We start from the raw sequence: 23,588 nt of genomic DNA, 5'->3' as shown, positions 1-23,588 counted from the left end.
TATCCTATATTCATGGAAAACCGGGCCCCCTATTAAAAGCTTTAAATAGCTTACTTGGGGTGACCCTTTTTACACATCCGACCATGTAAAAATGCTTGTTGTACTGTATATATCATGAATTGTATCTCCTGGATGATGTGAATAAACTAAACTAAACTAAACTAAACTAAACTAAACTAAACTAAACAAAACTTCACGGCACTGAAAATAACTGTCAAAGAAGAGAAACTTCTTCTTTTTTTTTTTTTTTTAGAAAACTGTAGCCATCCCAGTTCCTCCTTGCAGTTTAAAGAGTGAAAAAAAGTGGTGTAATCACCAAAAGTTAAAGAAATCCATTGTCCACAAACCCTACAGGGAAGAAACAGTATATGTTGTTTAATCACTTTCTAAAACCACTCAACACAGAAATGTAACCTCTTATTTTCAGTGCACACTCAAACACACACAAAATATAATGTGTTGGTTATACAATTTTGGTAATATTATTACATTTACTCTAACAAGTTATGCATTACTACCTGAACCTCAGCATTCAACTCCAAAGGGATGAACAAAGACAGAACAAAAGCCAAAGGCCCACAGGTAAAACTAACATCATAAAAAATCAGTATAAATCAGAACAGGCCTTGCAAATCTCAGCTGAGTTAAGATTTCCCTTGAATCCAAATCCTGGTTTTCCATTGGACTAGACCTGCCAGAACTCAGGAGAATTCCTATAACATGACAATGATGTCATCAAGGACATAACAATCAATGCTCCTCGCTCCACCTCACCTTTCCACTGTGACATGGAGTTGATACAAGAACTGTATTGTTTCCAATTGAATGTTCTTTATTTTAAAAGCCGAGCAAACAGTTCCCCCTGTTGTGGCTGTGTTTTTGCTCTGATTTTGCCTCTGTGTGTTTCCAGGGCTGGAGCATGGCGGGGGTGGAGCCAATCTTCTCTGAGGTGAGCAGCAACCTGACACACCTGTCACTAATCTCCTCTCATTAGGACTCTCCTTCTTAAGTAGGCTTCTCCCATACTCTGGTGCCAGATGATCCTTTGCTCATGCCTTTGTGTTTCGCCACAGAAACGATCTCCTGGTCCCTGTCACGTTTTCTCCAGCTGCCTTGCCCTCGTGCAGCACTTTCGTTATTCACCTGTGAGTTTGCTTTACCTGCCTGTGAGCTTTGACAGAGATTTTTGTTGTTTCTTCAGTGACTGTTGAATTGTTCTCCAGCGCTTGTTGCCTCTAGTTTGCCTGCTTGCCTTTTCCCCCTAGCGGAGTTTTTTTGTTGTTGTCTTTCCATAACTGTCGAGTTTCACTCCAGCACCAGTAACTTTACTCCACTTTTTCCCTAGTGGAGATTTTTTGTGTCATTCTGGTGAATGTCGAGTTTCCCTCCCGCACCTGTTTCCTTTTCATCCCGCCTGTGTACTTTCCCTTAATGGAGATTTGTGTTTTTTCTTACTAGAAGCGGTTGAGTGTCCTCCAGCAGAGACTACGTTCTTCATTCTGATCAACGCCGCTTGTTTGATTATATTTCTGTTGCTACTTTGTTAATAAACTGTGAGAATTTCCTCTCTGAATTTGAGTCCTGCTTTCAGCACGCACCTAACACCCCCAACATTAAAAAGATTAGCTGTTTGAGTAGCCAGCAGTCTTTACCTGCAGAATGAAGACATGGATTAACTGTTGTTTTCAAGAAAGAAAATAACTTCTATTTTCCACTCTCTTTCAACTAAGTCAACTTCCTGCTGTTTCTTATGCTGCCTACAAGGACCAGCCTGCCGTTAAACAGCCAATGAAAATACCTTCTTTCTACCTCTCCACAACCTGTCAGTAAGTATTTTCAGATGTGTGTCTAAATATTTCCAATTACCCAATGTGTTTTGTATTTTGCACTAAAGTGCAAAGCAGAACTTTGCACTTTAGTTTAGGGTATGGTTACACTGTGTTTAAGGTAAAGTAACAAAAACTTCAAGTTTTGTTACTTTGGTCTAAGCATGTGTCAACAATGTTCAAGCAATGGGCAAAAAACTGTAATATTGTCTGAAAACTGATAAAACACGATCACAGTAAATATTTTGCAAATATGTCCAATAAATGAAAAATAAAATCTTTTTCTGTTTTACTTCAGCGTCTTTATTGGACTCTTTCAACATCTGATCAAACAGACCTCCCCATCTTTCCTTTATCGAGAGATGGAGAGGAGGCAGGGAGCTGATGGAGGTAGCACTGTCCAGCTCTGGTCTCTATGTTGGAGAAGGGGGATAGCTGGTCACAGGGTGAGTGTGGGGTCTCTGGGGGTTGAGCAGAGTGTTGCCGCAGGCTTGCTATTTCTGAGCAAAAGGCTTCCAGGAGCTAAAAATCAATGTTAATCTGAGGCCACCTGGGTCTGTAAAAACAACCAGAATGGAACTATGCACACCCACCCATACACACTCATGGGGTGAGGTGATCTGCACATACAGACAGCAGGAACACACAACAAATACACCTACACACACACAAACTGTCCAGGGATCATATGTATTGAAGGCGAGTGTTTTATTTTCTGTTCACACTGCTTCAGGCAATCTGTCATTCTCTAAGAGAGAGAATGACAGGCTGAGCAACAGCAGGAGATTAAAGAGATTAAAAGATCTAAAAAAACAAACAGTGAGTGAGGAATATAAATGGAAAAGAAAAAAGGAAGATAAGACTGCAGGGAATGAGGGAATATCTTTCTGAAGAGCTGTGTTCATCCTGCCAGTAGAGTTCCTGCCTTGGAACAACACCTTACTAACATACTTTATGTTGTGATGTGTGGAAGTAAAGATGACAAAAGAACTATCATAAAATTAATCGAGGGCTTTTCGCTCTTGTCTGTGTTTCTCCTATTTATTTTCTCCAGGTGTTTTTGCTTGCTCTGGTTGCAAGAGGGTGGTCACCAACCATTTTGGACTAACAAGCCTCTACAAGACCCACCCATATTCAGATGCAGTGTCTTTCCAGAATTAATGGAATATAGTGGAAGTACTGTGGAAATGTGCTGGAAAGCTGTTCAAGTATGATATAAAGAGACACTTTATTAACCAAGTCACCAAACTTTGAAAATTAGTGCCCCCTGACTACTGAAAACTAAAGGAGCTACTTTCACATTATTTGACACTGACTGTTGTCAAAAGAGTTGAGATCCTAATTCCCCTATTACACATAAGAACTCCGAGTAAAATTGCTTTTACCACCTAGTCCTAGTATGATGATGTAATGCACATGACTTTTTACCATATCTCCCACATTAGATGAGTATTAGATCAGCTTCAGCCATATTTTAGATTCCTTTACTATATTTGTTGATTTTATTCTCATTGACTTTACATTATCACTGAGAAATTAAAATCTGATTGAGCTGTTTGTTTACCCTTGCTTAACATATACATATTTAATGTCAAGGCCAGTTATAGTATATCTTACTGTAAACACACACACACACACACACACACACACAATGTGTAGCAGCCTGAGGCTAACACATTTAGCTTCCCTGTATATTAAAGTAAATGCAGCCATCCAGCAGAAAGAATCTTAAACAAAGAGTCACTGCAATCCAACAAAACCATGAACAACAACTACAGCTTTAGGAATAGAGTGGAGCTAGATGGGGAAATTTTAATTTTTAATGTTGTGATCATTTTTAATGTGTGATAAACCTCTCTTGTTTTCTTGCTTATATTTCAGTAGAGTTAGACCAGGATGTTAATATTTCATAGAATGAGCAATAAATAAAAACAAAACAAACAAATTACTGCAGTCCAGGATGGAGACATTTTTCTTCTGTGAGGGAAGTTTCAATGAAATTTCATTTATAGTAAAGAAACATGAATTGGCAGGAATTTAAACCACTTGATGAATGATCAAACCTATGTACCGTAATTTCCGGACTATTGAGTGCACCTGAGCCGCACCAACTAAATTTAGAAAGAAAAAAAGATGTGTACATATATAGGCCGCACCTGTCTATAAGCCGCAGGTGCCCGCGTTGTAGCATGAGATATTTACACAGAAAGATGATAGACAGTAAGATCTTTTTAATTTTTAATTACTGTAAATATATATATTTTTTTCCAAACAGTGTCTGTAACACGGCAGTAACACAGCCGTAGCACAGCAGTAAAACGACAGCAAACGTACAGTAACACAGCAGTAAAATGACGGCAAACATGCAGTGACACGGCAGTTAAACGACTGTAAAAGTGCAGTAACATGGCTGGTTGAAAAACATAACCAGCCTAGCAGCCGTAGCCTGTTAGCCTACCAGAAAACACAATCAAACTAGCGTCTTCCTTGGTGCATTATCTCTTCCACCCGTCTGTCTTGCTCTTGCGTTTCCTGCTAGAGCGCCCTCTTGAAGGCCGTTAGCCCGTAAAAATCTAAAGATTAGCCGCTTCGTTGTTTAAGCCACAGGGTTCAAAGCGTGTGAAAAAAGTAGCGGCTTATAGTCCGGAAATTACGGTTCATTGTCTTAATGTGGAAAAAAAATGGATAGAGCACAATTATTGTGTTTCATGATTTAACTGTGTCTGATCAAACACATTAAGATAACACATTTTACATCAATCCAAACTAGGACCAGTTCATTATAGTTTTTGCCCATTGCTTGAACACTATTGACACATGCTTAGACCAAAGTAACAAAACTTGAAGTTTTTGTTACTTTATCTTAAACACAGTGTAACCATACCCTAAACAAAAGTGCTGCTTTGCAATTTAGTTGCAATTCTGCAACACACTTACTCCTGCACACTACACACTATTTCATACATAAGACACTTCATTCAAAAATGAAATCTCTACCATTGGGAAAACACATCCATTCAAAACACAAGACACATTGGGTAACTGGAAATACTTAGAGACACACCTAATAATACTTACTTACAAACTGAACACCAATCAGCCACAATGCCTGTTCACCCAACAGCAGGAACTTGCCATTGTAGAAATAGCAAACAATGCAATCCGTCTCCACCAGCTACGGCCACAAATACTTGCAAGTATTCATCAACATAAATTGAGCAAGCATTATTAGGGTTTCTCTTTACTGCATGTACTGTACTGTAAAGTATACTACTGCAATGTGCAGTATTGAGTTGATGTAATTTGTAACCTCACAGTAATCCTATTACAGTACTTTTCATTTTTGGTTGTTGTGAAAACCTTTGTGGGAAAAAAACATAACAGAAAGTGTCTAACAAACAGTGTTGTATTGAGCTTCACAGAATGCATTTGAGAAACTAAATAAAAACAGTGAAAATGAAAGACTGCAGTGTTTTATATAAAGTACACTAGTGTGTTGCTGCTAATCTGAAAGTGTATTCGTATGATGAAAGTGTGTATCATTTCGTCATCAGTGACATTTTGACATAGGATTGTTAGGTTTTGATAGCAGAGTTTCAGTTTGACATAGATGTGAATGGTTTATTTCCCAGTGTTGTGTCTTTATTTGCTTGTGTGTAGAGTTTTGACACAGTGAGCCAAGTTTTGCAAAAAAGTGTTCAAGCAACGGGCAAAAACTGTAATTTAGTCAATCAGATGATGAAGTCATGAAAAGCAAATGCAAAAGCTAAATGTTATATGAAATCACATCTTCTTATGTGACAGCATGTTATCTTGCGTCACTTAAAGTTATATCTTGTCGTGTCCTGTCACTTATCATTGTGTCATGTCATGTAAGTTCATGTCACACTATATCATATCACGCTACATTAATTCATGTTAAGTCTCTTTAAGTTACATCTCCTGTTATGAAATGTATACTGTACATTATGTTATGCACTGACATAGTGGCTTCACCTTTGATCAGCACACTAAAGAGGATCAAGGAGACCTTCAGCTGTACTCACTGGACTGCGGTATCATGGAGGTGTAAACCTTGGGGTCGATTGTTCCCATGGGTGGTGGCAGTAGCGGATTGGTGAAGCTGCGTAGCGGGTGGGTTGGCCGCACACAGGCTGTTGGGATGGTCCGACCACTCCCAGCCTGGATTTCCTCTGCTGCAGTAGCGACAACACTGGCAGGGGCACCTGGGACTGGACCAACTGCAGGAACATGCTCCCCAGGTGGTGTAGAGGAGCCGGGTAGGAGGGGTGGTGCCTGTTGGGGTGGAGGCTGCTGCTGGAGGAGAGGATTGGTAGAGGTGTCTGATGACATTGCTGAGAGGGAGAGGAGAACAAGAAGAAGGGATGAAAGAAGTTAGGACGGGGGGGGCGGGGTGAAAAGAATTGTTAGGGACGGGAGATGTTAAGGATGGATTTGGGGATGGGTGGAAGGAAAAATGGGGATGGAGAGAGGGAGAGACAGAAAACAAAATATTCAATTATTCTGAATGAGTGTCATTTGTAAAAGCACTAATTTGGGGAAAAGACAGAAAAAAAAACTGCAGAACTTCAACCTGTGAATAACAAATAACTAATAGACAGGTTGTGTTTTGATGTACGAAGTGTCATGTGAGAGAATATGATACTCTTGTGTCAATCACTGTTGCTGCACGATGGCTGCAGGACTGAGAATGTGTTTCTGTCAGGAATGTAAATTTAAATACAGTCTGTATGAACTGTTAGTTGTGGGTTATGTTCTTCAAAATGTGTTCAAATGCCACTATAGACAGATAGGTAGAGAGAAACATAATATAACATGAATATATGCACCATGCTTGTCTACAGTCATTGCTTTTGCTTAAATTAAAAACCAAAAAATAGTCATATTTTGTCATTTACACACTGAAAGTCTTGTGGATTTTTTTTTAATCTATTTCAAATTCAACTGTATAATGTATTAACTTCATGCATAAAGAAACCTTGAAACCTGCCAGGTTTGCAGTTTGCAGTTTGTACTTTTTTTCTTTTCTTTTTTTTTTTTTTCTTTCTGTGTTGGCTGAATATGAAATACATGTGAGAGAAAGAGAAAGAGGAGGAAGGGACATTTCCTGCTGAAGAAGAGAGAAAAAAATCGCCTGAACGTGGCAGAAACATGCCTTTGATGTGACGTGAGAAATGAAACTCTTCATGTGGCCACAGCTAGTCTGATCAGAGAGAACGTGCAAGAGAGAGACAGCCAGTAATTACATGTCCATCTGCTGTGTTTATTAACCATCCTAGACTACGAAGAAATTAGAGGAAAAGCTGAGAGAGAATGTAAGAGTCACTGATGATGCCAGGGGAAAGACTAAAGGAGAGAGACTGAAGTGGAAGAAGTGAACAAAGAGAAGAAAAGATGAACAATATATCAGATATGGTAGAAGCATTTCAGAAGAGGAGCGTTTTGCCTGCCTGATTTTACTGACTTGCTCATTTTTCCTTGATATGTGTGCTTCTACCATGGGTAAGCAGGCTTTGTAGATAAATGGTGCATTTTCTTGTCTGTTTTAATTGTGATTAATGTTGATGTAAGAAGTGGAGTCTGTACATGGTGGTTTACTGTTGCTGTGTCTAATTTCTTGACTGGGTCAGTCTGCTCTGTGCAGCTTGACATGCCATCGGTCAAAAATATACTCAGCACATATTTTCTGCAAAGCAGAGCAGATAGCTGCTTCAGGGAAACTTTTAAAATGCAAATGGAACGCGCTTGGTGGAATTGCAGACATTGTCTAGAATGGCAGCGATCTCACTGAACGCGCTTGGTGGAATTTAGGGGTGATTGCCTTACAGAACAACATATACAGTCGTCCTCAAAATTATTCATACCCTTGCTAATTCTTGTGATTTTTTAATGTAGTGATGAAATGAATGCAATTTTTCAAGTTTGTGTTCCAATTATAAGTGACCAACAATTGAAAGAATGACAACAATACAAAATTCAAACAAATCTTTATTTCAGAGGTATTTTATTGATGGATTCCCAAAAAATGCCATGCTCAAATTTATTCATACCCTCGTCCTTTGTCTTTCTTTAATAGTCAATCGCATAGCCTTTGTTCTTTATGACTGCTTCTAGGCGATTCTTGTACGTGTCCACAAGCTTCCTGCATGTCTCCTGTGGGATGTTGGCCCACTCTTCCTTGGCGAAAGCCTCAAGCTGGGTCAGATTGGTCGGTTTCCTAGCCATCACTCTGGTCTTCAAGTGATGCCACAAGTTTTCAATGGGGTTCAGGTCAGGACTTTGACTTGGCCATTCTAGGACGCTGACATCATTGTCTTTGAACCATTCCTTCACTACCTTGGCAGTGTGTTTAGGATCATTGTCTTGCTGGAACGTCCAGTTGTGGCCAAGCTGGAGTTTCTCAGCAGATTCCTTCACATTTTCATCAAGGATCCTGATGTAATCCTCCTTTTTCATGGTTCCTTGGACCTTGACGAGATTCCCTGTGCCACTGGAGAAGAAACATCCCCATAGCATTATGTTCCCACCACCATACTTGACAGTGGGCACAGTGTTCTTCGGTCTGTAGGCTTCTCCTTTCTTTCTCCAGACATACTGAGTATCCATATGGCCAAATAACTCCAACTTTGTCTCGTCAGACCACAGGATGGTTGACCAAAAGCTGGGATCTTGCTTCAGATGACGTCTAGAAAAGGCCAGGCGAGCTTCCAGATGTTTCTTCCTGAGCAACGGCGTCTTCCGAGGTGTACGTCCATGGAGACCTCCTCTGTGCAAAACTCGCTCGATGGTGGACCGTGACACCTGTGTCCCTGCCTGATCAAGCATTTCAATTAGGGCCTTGGTTGTGGTCTGTGGGTTGTTGTTGACCTCTCGGCAGATTTTCCTGGCAAGTTTAGAGGACACCTTAAGCTTTCTGCCACGCCCACTGAGGTTTTTAACAGTATTGAACCTCTTGTGCTTGTTGATGATGCTCTGGACGGTTGACACAGGGACATCATACTGCTTGGAAATGGCCTTATAACCCTTTCCTTCACTGTAGGCACATACAAGACGGTGACGTAGGTCCTCGCTGAGCTCCTTCTTCTTGACCATGATGACCAGAAATTGGGAATGACCTGAGCACTTTTCCCCTATTTATACTCTTCTGGAAGGATGGGGTTTTTTTGTTTTTAAATCAGTGTTTAACATTTGGTCAACAATGTTAAAGGGTTTTATTCCATTGTGACACCTTAAAGTAACTACTGGACAAAGATTACCACATTTGGTACATTTTTGTTGAAATATTGTCAGGGGTATGAATAATTTTGAACATGGCATTTTTTGGGAATCCATCAATAAAATACCCCTGAAATGAATATTTTCATAAATTTTATATTGTTGTCATTCGTTCAATTGTTGTTCACATATAACTGATACACAAACTTAAAAAAAATGTAATATTTCGTCACTAAATTAAAAAATCTCAAGAATTAGCAAGGGTATGAATAATTTTGAGGACGACTGTATATGCATTTTATATTCTGCTCCACTGCTAGGACGAAATTATTTGTGAGTCTCAAACAGAAAACATTACATATCCGTATGAGATAAAATTATGTTCTCATATTGCATATCTATGGTTAAGGTTTGATTAAGTTTAGGAATTGGGATTTAGGAAATATCACAGCTAAGGTTAATGTAAGCTCTAAAGGACCCTTGCATCTATGATTATATTAATAACTTGATTGAGGTTAGAGAGAGATGTGGTCATTGTTAAAAGAAACTAAAGTTTAATGTTGCTAGGAATTATAAACAATTACTTACTTACTTAATTACTTACTTACTGCTCTCAAAGGACAAGAGTTATAATTCCTGTGGCTGCTAGAGGTCTTTGTCACTTCAATGCAAATGCATGCCATTTCTTTGGATTTGCTGAAATGATAATGCTGCTGTTTTTTAATGGCAGGACAGTCTCAAATGGACAGAGAGAGATAGAACATTAAGAAATGGACGTTAACAGCAACTGAGTGTCAGTAAGTTCAGTGAGAGTTAACAGAATGTTAGCAAACTTGCTTCAGGTCACAATGGCTTTGTATTCATTTCCCAAATTTCCCTTATGGCTGGATTGATAACATCTTATCTTATCTTATCTTATCTTATCTTATCTTATCTTATCTTATCTTATCTTACCTTATCTAGTTCTGTACAATGATCCCGGCTGTAACAACTTTGAGATTGAGGATATCAATGTGTTGCAGCACAACACAATCTTTAATCCACAGTTTAACACAGATGAGCTACTCTCTTTTGACCACACCGGTCAGACTGTCTTGGATTCTGTTGCCCCCCTACAAGGTCAACAAGTCAGATAGAACAACACTTGCTTGTAATGTTTGAAATTTGCATGTCTGTTGTTCCTTGTCCTCAATGTGCTGTGATATCTGTGCCTTATCCACAAACTTGGAGACTTCCACCAGGACATTACCAGATAGATGTGATGACAGTCCCTCAAGCATCTGGCCAATCTTAAATTTAAGCGTGTTGATGGTGAAATTAATCTGTCTCACTGTCTCATTGAGCAGTTGATACTGAGCCATTTGGAAAATTCTATCAGCTCTGTGGCCTTTTATGGAAGAACCCAGGTCTAAGATGTTGGGAATGATCCTGTGTTGCCTGTATCTCAAATTGAAATGCAGATGGTTTCTGTAATCTGCAAGTTTACTGAAAGTCCCTTTCATACTCCCATACCAGTTGAAGGCTGTTCATTCCAAAGTGCATAGCAATATGTGAATATCCTCATTCATCCACGTCATGGTACTGCTAAGGGCTTCCACTTAGATGGTAGGTTGCTTCAGGGTCACATGAGTCCTGGTGTGAAAGGCTGTTGGCTATTGGTCAGGTGGGTAAATGACCTACCCATTCACACTATGACTCACCCATTGACACCCATTGATCCATCAACACTATGGGCTCTATTTTCGACTCTGCCACTGGCGCGGCACAGGCACGGCGCAAAGTCAGGTCCGCTGCGCCGATGGGGCGTGGCGGCGCAGACTTTGGTATTTTCGTGCGCTGCGCCACCGGCGCATCTCCACCTCCTTCTCATTTCTGTCCCACCCAGTGGCGCAACTCAGAAAGAGGGAGGGGAGAAGGCGTGGATTGGGTTTAGCACAGCCGAGTCAAATCTTCACCAATCACAGTAGCTCCTCGCCTCACCTTTAAGAACACCGCTGGCCAGGCACATGGCAAGTTTCGAGGAGACTGACGTCAATCATGTCTCCTGACATATATATATATATATATATACTCAATATAAATATTTTTTTTTATATTTGCTTTTTATGTGTATAGTTCTCTCTATTTTCTTTCTTTTCTAATTTTATTCTAATTCTATTGTAAAGAGCACTGCAACAAAAACAATTTCCCCTCAGGGATAAATAAAGGATTTCTGATTCTGATTCTGATGTCTAAATATGAGGTCCTTAGATGGTAAATCTTCCTCCTCCTCCTCGTCCTCCTCAAAGCAATGATGTACTCAATCTTTGTAGATAACGTTAAGCATTACAATGATAAGATTTGTATTTGGAATGAAATGACGTGGGTAATAGCGGACAACGATCATCACTTGCATTTTTTCCATGTGTCTGTCTCTCTCTGTCTCTCGAGTGCTCTTAGATAGATGCAGTATATATGCTCTGTAGGATGCCACGGCTGTTTCTGGTTGGCACAGCGACGTTAACGGATTAGTTCTCATCCCTGTTTTACCTGTGTACATTCAGTCAGGTTGAGTGACCATTACGCGTGCCGAACGCGCTTGCGATGTCGTCAGATGAGATACTGATCAAAATATATAAATTTAGGTCTGACTATGTGCTGACTCAGACAGCTGCATTAAATCGTCGTTGTTGCTAATTATTGATCGCAGTGTGCGTTCGATGACTGACTAAGCACTGCTGAAAACACCGTTAAAACCACGCTGCCGTCTTGTTGACGGTGTGATATATGGCGTCATCACGTTTTCAGTGGATAGCCGTTATTACCTAGCGGCCATCCATCCAGAGGGGTGTCCCCCTGAAAGGCGCCTCGGTTTACCAAAATACCAAGTGCGCCGTGCGCCTGCCTGCGCCACTCAAAAATACCACTGCGCCGGCGGCATAGCCTGCGCCGTGTCGGCGGTGGAGTCGAAATTAGGGCCCTATGACTCATGAGACCCTAACAACTCACATGATAGCTGAACGGGTCCTGACAGAGGATCCTGCAAGAGGATTAATGCCTGAGACTTTCCACCAGTCAGTTAGAACTGAAGAAGCCTCTTGGATGAGATGCAAAACATCTTTTAGAACCCCAAGCAATTTTGAAGCAAAGAGGGACTGTGATTTATTGTTGTGTTTGCAAAGGAGTTTAAGCCCCTAACAAAAGACTGAAGATATGTTGAAATAACAGGTAGGGGGGAGTATCCCCATCATCAACAAATCATTTTCTGATGTAGCTCTCAAATTATTGTTTGGTTAAAATTTTCTTTGAAGTACTCTGTGGAGTTTTTGATCACTTCTGCCTGTTAAAAGGAAGTTTTTCCTCGCCACTGTCGCCAAGTGCTTGCTCATGGGGGAATTGTTGGTTTCTTTGTAGATAAAAGAGCTTGGTCTGTACCAGCTCTATATGGAAAGTGTCCTGAGACAACTTCTGTTGTGATTTGGCGCTATACAAATAAAATTGAATTGAATTAAACTAGTGGCACTACAAAGCAATGTTTTTTATGTGCAGGTCCTTTTGTTGTTTGTATCTTGTATTCTACTGCATAAATGAATTGAAACAACTGCTCACAACTCAAAATCCCCATTTACACTTAGTCACTTCATGTGAAAAGCCAAGCGTGAGATGCACGCAAGAAGCTTCTGGAACAAATTGAAATCCAAGACACATTTTGGCCAGATGTTGAAAAACTACAGGCCTAAATCCATCTAGAGCAAAGAGCACATTTAGTCTTTACTCATCCCAGACTCTACCTGTTATGATCCTGCCTTCCTGTCTCTCCCAGTGTGTCTCCTCTTCCTTTTTCCCTGTGTGTGTGTCGGTCTGTCTACCTCTGGAGTCGTGGCTGGGCAGCTCCTCACCTGCTGCCAGCTCCTCCCACGGCGACTCACCTGCATTCACTCTCCCTCATCAGGGAGAGTATAAAAGACATGGACCTTCTTCTCCTCGTTGCTGGATTATTCCTCATTCCATGTCGATGTCTGGTTGTTGGTCCGTAAGTACGAGTCTCTTTGTCTTCCTCTCCTTGTTAAGAAAAGTCATTGTTTTTGGTCCATCGTTTTTTCCAGCCATTTATTGTGCTGTGTTTTCTTTTGTTTCAGTGTCTGCCTGCCGCTTCAACGCGTGCCTCGTGTCAAACCCGTTCCGTCGGTGCTCCTTCTGTTCATCCACTCCGTTTGAGTGCGTCTTTTGTTTGCTTCGTCTTCCACTCCGTTTGAGTGCGCCTTTTGTTTGTTAGTTCATCCACTCGTTGAGCGCGTTTTCTGTTCTTCGTTTTGTTAATAAATTATTCTTGCCAGCGGTCTCTCCCCTTTTGAGGTCTCCCTGGGCTATCAGCCACCTCTCTTCTCTGCACAGGAGGCCGAGATTGCTGTACCTTCAGTGGCCGAGCACATGAGGAGGGTCAAGGAGATCTGGCAGTCGGCTACCAGAGCCCTCGAACGCAATCAGGAGGTGAAACAGCGCGCTGCTGACCACCACAGGGCCCCAGCTCCTGCATATCAACCAGGTCAGTCAGTTTGGCTCTCCACTAAGAACATTCCATTAAAAACCGAATCCCGGAAGTTGTCCCCCAGGTTCATCGGCCCATTTCCCATTGTCAAGATCATTAACCCTCAAGCCGTCACCCTTAAGCTCCCTGATTCCATGAGGATCCATCCTACCTTCCACATCTCCCAGCTTAAGCCGGTCTCCTCTAGCCCTCTGTGTCCACCGACCTCCCCCCCCTCCTCCCCCCAAACTTCTCGACAGGGATCCTGTCTTCGCTGTCCGCCGCCTAGTGAACGTAAGACGTCGTTGCCGGGGATTCCAGTACCTGGTCGACTGGGAGGGTTACGGGTCGGAGGAACGCTCCTGGGTACCCCGGTCTTTCATTCTTGACCAGTCCCTCATCGATGACTTCCATCGGACACACCCTGATCGACCGGCTAGGCCGCCGAGAGGCGACCTTTGAGGGGGGGGTACTGTTATGATCATGCCTTCCTGTCTCTCCCAGTGTGTCTCCTCTCCCTTTTTCCCTGTGTGTGTGTCTGTCTGTCTACCCCTGGAGTTGTGGCTGGGCAGCCCCTCACCTGCTGCCAGCTCCTCCCACGGCGACTCACCTGCATTCACTCTGCCTTCATCAGGGAGAGTATAAAAGACATGGGGAGCTTTTCATTACGTTGAATTGTGCCTCCTCATCTCCTCTCTCCTTCGTCGACCCAGAAGTCGTTTCCCCTCCGCCATGATGAAGAATCTTCCAATTGCTTAAATGCACCTGAAGGAGACGAGGAGTGAGGAGAGAGGAGGCTTCTGAAGGAGATCAGAGTGAGGATACACCGCTGTAGCCTACGCGGAAGTCTTTTATTATTTAAGGGGCGTGTCGTATGTGGCACACGTTTGAATCATGGCGGGAGCAGGTCTTCACAAATGTAATCTTGATTCTTGTTTCAACTGTGTCCTTTTAACAATTGTATCTGTCACCAAGAAATTAATGAAAATTCTTGGTATATATTTACGTTTTTTTAAAGCAAGGCTACAAGGCTGTTGGTTTAATCTACCGCACACCCGTCCTCTGTTATGCCTCTAACGGCATATAATTGAAATCTCATCAATAGCAATCAGGAGTAGAACAGTCTGACTGCAGATCTGACCATAATATCACGTTTTACAGCTTTTACAGCTGTGCAAACATCATCAGTAATTGACGTCGCTTCGGACTGACGCTGTGGAGCGAGGATTTTTCATTTCGGAGTTTCGTTTCCTCCGTCCTCACGTCCCTTCCTCGCATCCCTCTTTCATGTCCTCGCTGGGCGGAGCTAAGACGCGAGGAGAGGAAACGAGTGGAGGAGACAAGGAGACCAATTTATGGAATGAAAAGCACCCTTGGACCTTCTTTCCTCGTTGCCGGATTATTCCTCATTCCATGTCGATGTCTGGTTGGTCCGTAAGTATGAGTCTCTTTGTCTTCCTCTCCTTGTTAAGAAAAGTCATTGTTTTTGGTCCATCGTTTTTCCAGCCATTTATTGTGCTGTGTTTTCTTTTGTTTCAGTGTCTGCCTGCCGCTTCCACGCGTGCCTCGTGTCAAACCCATTCCGTCGGTGTTTCTTCTGTTCATCCACTCCGTTTGAGTGCGTCTTTTGTTTGCTTCATCTTCCACTCCATTTGAGTGCGCCTTTTGTTTGTTAGTTCATCCACTCATTGAGCGTGTTTTCTGTTCTTCGTTTTGTTCATAAATTATTCTTGGTTTTACACAATCCCTGCCTCTGGTTTCTGCATCTCTGGGTCCTATTACTTGGCGGCTGCAAGCCTAACACTACCTAGTCTACCTCTTTTGATAATGAAGCTGAAGTTACACTGAAAGAAATCAATGTTTTGGGGAGAAGTTCTTTTTGTTTATGGAGGTAGCGGTTACTGTAGGAAGAGGCTCAGACATAAACTAACACCTAAATTGAAGAGTGTAACCTAGCTGTAGGTGAAGTTATTGGCAATGAAAGTGTTAAATCTGCATCTAGAATGAACAGTGCTGTTTTGATTTTTGTAGACAGTACAAAGTCAATTAGCTGCTTTGGAGCCAAGAAATGATTAAAGGTACTGTCAAGCCCATGGTGTCACTAATAAGTCTTGCGAAAAAGGTCATGTTTGGAGAAAGACCTGGGGAGACACAGACAGTTGTCATCAGCTGTGACTCTCCTCATCTAAATCATGCGACTTTTAGGAGAAGTTTTAATGTTTTTTAAAAAGAAAAAAAAATCTATGATTTTGATTATACTGTGCATGTGACATCAGAAACAGTAAAATGCTGATCAAAGCCAGTCAGCTGTTTCTGCAGCAGAGACACTGTTGCAGTCATAGAGTTGACAGCAGCTGAATCACAGAGAAAGATGCAGGAGTCACAAGAGGAAAACACTGATGACAGTGATTAGGAGAACAAAGTCATGAAGGACTAATGAGTCACCAAGACGAGGCAAAAACACAGCCTGAGTTTAAGGAAAATAGTGGTCATACTGCAACTAGAGTGGCCAAGTCAGTGTTGCCTGCTGAGGCAGTCATGATTGATAGTGATGTTTCTAAAGTGTCAATTGAAAGGAAAAACCCACAAAACAACTCAAACTGTGAACATGCTCCAAAAATGTCAAAGATCAACCAAATGTGTTCTTCCTGTCAGTCAGAGGACACTGAGCTTTTACCATTGTGTGAATGGGTGAATGTAGACTTGTGATGTAAAAGCTTTTGAGTGATTGTCAGAAAACTGCAATATAAATACACCAAATTTACCATTTGTGTCACAAAAGAAATTATTGAGTTGCCTGTAAAGATATTTTTCAGTAATAACTAATTAAGATGAAGTTTTTTCAAACTAACCCTAACCCTGACTTTAACTGTACTGCAAATACAAAGTTGTTCTTGTTAAATCAATTGAGGCAAAAGATTTATGTGACAATTGAGACACTTTTCATCACAGTGAGCACTAATATACTTCATGCTAAAGACACATGTTCATCCTAGGTTACAGGAGACATTGCAGATTGAAATATTCGTTCTTTAATTTTATTTCGGGTCAAGCCAAAATGGTCTGGTACAGCTGTCTGACATATGACATGTCTGACATGTCTGACATCAACTAGAATTTAAAATAAAGTTATGTGAATATGAATAAGGGCTGCACGGTGGCTCAGCAGGTAGTGCGTGTGCCTCACAGCAAGAAGCTCGCAGGTTTGATTCCCGGGTCTGTGTGAAGTTTGCATGTTATTCCCGTGCATGCGTGGGTTCTCTCCGGGCACTCCAGCTTCCTCCCACTGACCAAAAACATGCTCATTAGGTTAATTGGTGACTCTAAATTGCCCCTTGGTGTGAGTGTGAGTGTGAATGATTGTGTGTATGTACCCTGCGATCGGCTGGCGACCGGTCCAGGGTGTACCCCGCCTCTCGCCTGTTGACAGCCGAGATAGGCTCCAGCCCCCCCCGCGACCCCGAAAGGGATAAGCGGCATAGAAAATGCATGGATGGATGAATATGAATAACGTTTGGACCAAAAACATGAGTGCTATATCATATTCTGAAAGCTTTGTTGCTGAATTGATCAAAAGGAACTGAGACAAATTTCGGCATCAATCCAATAAAATCTACAAAGACCAACATCTAACTTCATCCCATCATTGAAAGCACAGAGCTCCATGATTGGGTGTTTATTTCAGAAATGCTACCTGAGTTTCATGGTTGACTATTTATAAACAAAATCTCTTACCTTTTAAATTTTCAATCAGTGACACTCAGTGTATTATTGTTTGTGTGACTTTAAAGTTTATGTTATTTCCCTTATTAACTGTCTTTGAATCTCTCATTCATTACATACATCTTCCTCTCTGTCATTAACTGCTCCACTCCAGCATCCTGTCAGCTCATTGTAAATGTGAGTTCTGTCAGCAGTGATCAGCACTCCCAGTGTGTCTGCTAATTCAATTACTCTGGAGCTTCTTCTGGTCTCTCTGCTGTTGTTAAATCACTGATACAAGCTGAGCAGGAATTAGCCAATTATTGAATTACTGCTCCTCACCACATTGTTTAGCATTTAGCTCTGTAGCAAAATAAGGATGGATATGGGAGAGGAGGAGGGGAAAAATAGAGGGAGAGAGCTGGAATGATTACCAAGGGTGCTTTTCATTCCATAAATTGGTCTCCTCGTCTCCTCCACTTGCTTCCTCTCCTCGCGTCTTAGCTCCGCCCAGCGAGGACATGAAAGAAGGATGCGAGGAAGGGACGTGAGGACGGAGGAAACGAAACTCCGAAATGAAAAATCCTCGCTCCGCAGCGTCAGTCTGAAGCGACGTCAATTACTGATGATGTTTGCACAGCTGTAAAAGCTGTAAAATGTGATATTATGGTCAGATCTGCAGTCAGACTGTTCTACTCCTGATTGCTATTGATGAGGTTTCAATTATATGCCGTTAGAGGCATAATAGAGGACGAGTGTGTAGTAGATTAAACCAACAGCCTTGTAGCCTTGCTTTAAAAAAAAAAACGTAATATACCAAGAATTTTCATTAATTTCTTGGTGACAGATACAATTGTTAAAAGGACACAGTTGAAACAAGAAACAAGATCATGGACTACTTACATTTGTGAAGACCTGCTCCCGCCATGATTCAAACGTGTGCCACATACGACACGCCCCTTAAATAATAAAAGACTTCTGCGTAGGCTACACCAGTGTATCCTCACTCTGATCTCCTTCAGGAGCCTCCTCTCTCCTCGCTCCTCGTCTCCTTCAGGTGCATTTAAGCAATTGGAAGAGCCTTCATCATGGCGGAGGGGAAACAACTTCCGGGTCGACGAAGGAGAGAGGAGACGAGGAGGCACAATTCAACGTAATGAAAAGCACCCCAAGTCTGGACTTCACAACCCAAGATGTCTGCCAGGAGTTTCCTCTGAGTATCTGGCCTCTTAGAATCTAACAAAAATCTACTGAATCCTTTCTGGTACTCTCGAATCCAGTTGTCAACTGACTCAAGTTGCTTTTTATTTATACTTTATCTCAACATTGTGGATATCTCATCTATTTGCTGAGCTTGTGGCTGTAGCTCAAGTTGATGGGCTTTTGGGCCTACTAGGCCTCTAACTAACAGACCTGTCACCATCAACATTTTCAACTTTCATCAACCTCCGGTACATCCTGGTAAGGTACATCATGCCTCCTAAAAATGCTATAACAACCCCTTGTGAAGAGGATGCTGTGGTCACAATGAGTGTACTCTCCCAGTTAATGGAGCAGCAGACAGAGATAAGGATATGCTACTGCAGCAGCAGGACAACTTCAAATGTTTCATTCAGCTGATCATGGATGGAACTAACAAAAGATTGGATGGCGTTATCAGAGATGTACAGGAGCTGAAGACCAGCTTGGAATTCACCCAAGCAAAGTTTGAAGAGAATAAGATGGGATGCTCTGAGATTGAGGCAAAGATAAAGGCATTTGAGACAACCATAACTACTTCCAAGCAGGAATTGGATGCAATGTTCACTAAGCTGGACTACATTGAAAACCAGAGCAGGAGAACAAACATTTTAATCGATGGCATTGCTGACGAGAAAGGAGAGAATTGGAGTGAATCAGAGAAAAAGGTGAAACAAATGCTTTCTAAAGACTTGGGCTTAGATGGAACAAATATGGACATTGAGTGTGCCCAGAGGCTTGGTCAGTACCAGGAGGGGGGAAGGCCAAGGAAAATTGTTGTCAAACTTCTTTGCATTAAAGACAGAGAGCTGATTCTTTCTTCTGCCAAGAACTTAAAGGGCACAAAGATCTATATTAACAAAGATTTCTCTGAAGCTGTGCAACTGAGGAGGAAAGAGCTGTGGCCGAAGTTGAAAGCTGCCAGAGAGAGAGGAGATAAAGCGAGCTTGAAGTATGATAAACTGATCATCACCCCCAGGGCTGGACAATGTCACTCACTGGCCTAATGAGCTTTAAAGTTCAATTTTATCTTTTTGCGAGAGTAGTGTTTGTGCACATACATGTGTGTCTGTGTGCTAGACCAATAAGTCTGATGCAGCCTACTTGATCATGACAAAACAACTTATGGTACAACATGTTCAAATAGATTATACATATTTTTACCATCAACTAAGATGACCAGTATAAATAAACTACCTAAAGGTTTAATCCTTGCACATATTAATATAATACGTAGTCTGAGAAATAAAATTCAGGACCTTTCTCTATTTTTGCAATTAAACAAAATAGACATACTCATGATTTCTGAAACCCATCTGGACAGCTTCATAGACAATTCAGATGTTGATATAGGGGGGTTTTCAATTTATAGACATGATCGAAACAGGTTTGGAGGTGGCATGTCTATTTACATACGTGATCATTTTCCTGTGAAACCAAGACACGACTTAATGGTTGAGGATGTTGAAGTGTTTATGTAATATGCTGGACAAACAGAGAGCTATACTGGCTGGGTGATCTAAATATTGATTGGCTATCTGATAATTGTCCTCTCAAAAATAAGCTTAAATCTATGACAGACACCTGTGGTTTATCTCAATTGATGTATCAACCCACAAGAATTTCTAGTAATAGTACAGGATCTTTAACATCAAAATGTATTGATCATATTTACACTAATAATCCTGATATGTGCTCAACACCCGTTTCTGTAACAGTTGGCTTCAGTGACCACAACTGCGTTGCTGTCTCCAGGAGAACAAAGCTACCTAAAGCCTGTCCTGAAATCATTATGAAAAGAACTTATAGGGCATTTAATGAGGAGAATTTTCTAAATGAATTGGATAACATTAAATGGGATTTGGTATGTGCCATTGATGATGTGGATACCTCCCTTAATTTATTTATGGATCATTTCATGAGAGTTGTTAACAATCATGCCCCGTTAAAGATATTTACAGTTAAAGCCAAAAGTGCTCCCTGGGTTGATACTGATTTAAATAGCTTGATGGCTAAAAGGGAGGTGGCTAAAAAGGTTGCTGTTCTTTCTGGCTCTCTTGAAGACAGAAAACTTTATTGTACTTTAAGGAATCATGTGACCAAGGTGAACAGAGTGAAAAAGAAAAAATATTTTCAAAAGAGAATCTCTGATAGTGGTACAGATAGTAAGAGAATGTGGAATGTACTCAACGAAATCATGGGGAAAAAAATCTACATTTACTTCTTTTGTTGAATTGAATGGAGTTTATTTGACTAAGCCAACACAGATCCCGAGTTGTCTGCTGGTACAGACAACTCGGATAGTAGACTGTTGAAATTATCAGCTGTACATATTTCTAAACCAATCTGTCACATATTCAACAGATGTCTGATTAGTGGCGTGTGTCCAAAACTTTGGAAGGAGGGCAAGATCATTCCTTTACCCAAAGATACAAAATTAACTTTCTGTGGTCCGAATAGTAGGCCTATTAGCATTCTGCCTATTCTGAGTAAATTATTGGAAGAGATTGTATTTAAGCAAATGCAAGATTATTTTTCTCACAATGATTTAACTACAATGTTCCAACATGCTTATAGGTCTGGTCATTCCACCTGTACTGCAATGACAACAAATGTCAGATAGCATCAATTGATAATTCGATGCTAGTGGGTACAATATTACTTGACTTCAGTGCTGCCTTTGCTGTGATCGACCATGACAATACCAATTTTACACTTATTTTTGGAATATATGGTAAACAGACCTCATTTTAAAAGTGTAGGCTATCTCTTTGGCATTAAATGTAAGTTTTTAAAAAAATCTCTGCATCGTTGAGGTTCTACAGTAATACATTTTATTTATCAGCACTTCATAACTCACAGACACTTTACAAGATTATTGAGAGCTTTGTAAATGATGAGGACAATCTTGCAGTGGATGCTGCTTTATTGGGAGGTGAAGTGAGGGTGTTGCAGGATAGGTGTAATTTGAGCAACTTACACTTTGACTTCTAAAGAAGTCTCTAATGTCCACTTTTCTTTTTTTAACATCCTGGCTGCGCCTATTTACCACACACACACACACACACACAGAGGCATGCCGCACACACACACGCGATTCACAACATAGATAGCACATGGACACCCACATGGACATAAATCAAACGTTAGTGTAAATGAAATCTCTAATATTACAATCCGTCTTGCTGACGTGACCCAGGCAGAACAAACGTCCAACATGATGTGTGTTCCCACCAAACGCGATAAAACAAGATCACGCTACATGCTTCATTTTGCCGGGCGACGCGATGGACGCGATTGCGCGGAGCGATGGACGCGTTGGCTGTGAAAATCGCTCTCATCGCGTCGCCCCATCGCTTCATCGCTCGAGTTGAAATAATTGAACTTTTGCGGCGGATTCGCGTGAAGACGCGCCGCGACAGCCTATCAGTGTTGAGATAGTGTCTCTCCAGGATAGGAGAGCGCAGGATTGTCACTGCATGCAATTGGGGCGGCAGCATACTTGATGACGTCACCATCTCAGCTCGTCCGTTAGCAGGACGACACATCTCCAAAAACTTTGGAGCAAATTTTAAACTACGCGCTATTGTGATGAATCGACCACAGATTTTAAGTTTTAACATCCACTTTCTCGCATAAAATAATCTTAAAACCACATTCCGGTCGACGAGAGAATGAAATGGCGGAAGAAATGTTGCTGTTGGACAGGCTCGACGCGTTGCCGCGTCAAGGGGTTTTTGTACCAGCGTCAAAACTGGAGCGTCTGGCGCGACGTGATTTCATTTGAGGCGCGATTAAATAATTTTCATCGCGTTTTGTGGGAACGCAGCGGCAGCTCAACGGGAAGCTCGAGTCGGGAACTCCTGTCTCCTGGGTAATGATGGGACAAACGACTCGAGGGGTCGGAGCATCTATCGAGCAAAAGTGGGCGTGCCAGATGAAGCCCCGATTCGAGGCTTGTATTATTCTTGTGGAAATCACGTGACCGATGACAAACGAGCACCGTTTCTCAATACCAAGTACACCAAGTTCGGACTTACGAACTTGGCAGTTCGGACTTAGCAAGTTCCACTTGGGAGTACAGTCTCTCTAGGACGGGAGGACGCAGGACCGTCATTCTGCAATTGGGACAGCAGCGTACTTGATGACGTTAGCAGGACGACACATCTCCGAAAATTTTAAACTACGCGCTATCGTGATGAATCGACCACAGATTTTAAGTTTTAATATCCACTTTCTCACATAAAATAATCTTAAAACCACATTCCGTACTACTAAAACAGCAGTATTTCCAAACTTGTAACTTATAGTTGTGAGTCCTCTCCTCCGGCATCGTTGCGACGAAATGCATTCTGGGATACGTGGTTGCCCCAAGTCCGCTACCGATGCATACTCGATAAAGTGGGAGGGGCAAGAACACATTCGGGTATTTGAGTGTACTTGTCGAGATGCGGACTTGAGAATTGGAACAGTACTTGGACTCAGAGTGATGACGTTTCTCAAGTACACAAGAACACAAGTACAGAGAAGAACGCATATTGAGAAACGGCCGAGGCCTCAGTTTGTGTGGGTTACGTCACTGTCTCCTTCCGAGTATCACTTCCGTATAAAGCTGATTCAAAATTCGTGCTTCTTTGTGGGTGTGTCGGCATTTAAGGTGGCGTGGAGTGGAGTGTTTCAGTGTCTGTAGCGAGTTGGTAGAGTTGGTAGAGAGTTCAGTAAATTATATAAATAGATTATTAGCGAGTTCAATATATTATAGATTATTAGTATTATCCATCCATCCATCCATTTTCTATGCCGCATATCCCTTTCGGGGTCGCAGGGAGCCGGAGCCTATCTCGGCTGTCAACGGGCGGGAGGCGGGGTACACCCGGGACCGGTCGCCAGCCGATCGCAGGGCACATACACACACCATTCACACTCACACTCACACCTAGGGGCAATTTAGAGTCACCAATCAACCTAATGAGCATGTTTTTGGTCTGTGGGAGGAAGCCGGAGTGCCCGGAGAGAACCCACGCGTGCACGGGAAGAACATGCAAACTTCACACAGAAAGGCCCTCGAACCTGCGACC

At 41.8% G+C, this 23,588-nt stretch overlaps 1 protein-coding gene across 7 annotated transcripts in view; it reads right to left on the bottom strand.

The window, feature by feature from the left end:
- The window catches only part of dcc (DCC netrin 1 receptor), a 427,309-nt gene that overhangs the window by 38,086 nt on the left and 365,635 nt on the right, over positions 1–23,588 (bottom strand). For all 7 annotated transcript variants that reach the window (XM_070989802.1, XM_070989803.1, XM_070989805.1 and 4 more), the window contains exon 27: positions 5,873–6,181. In XM_070989802.1, the coding sequence (XP_070845903.1) occupies positions 5,873–6,181 (309 nt within the window). The remainder of the gene's footprint in view (positions 1–5,872; positions 6,182–23,588) is intronic.

This window comes from Chaetodon trifascialis, chromosome 20, assembly GCF_039877785.1.
Source record: "Chaetodon trifascialis isolate fChaTrf1 chromosome 20, fChaTrf1.hap1, whole genome shotgun sequence".
NCBI classification, from domain to species: Eukaryota; Metazoa; Chordata; class Actinopteri; order Chaetodontiformes; family Chaetodontidae; genus Chaetodon; species Chaetodon trifascialis.
This window is presented reverse-complemented; position numbering and strand designations above follow the sequence as displayed.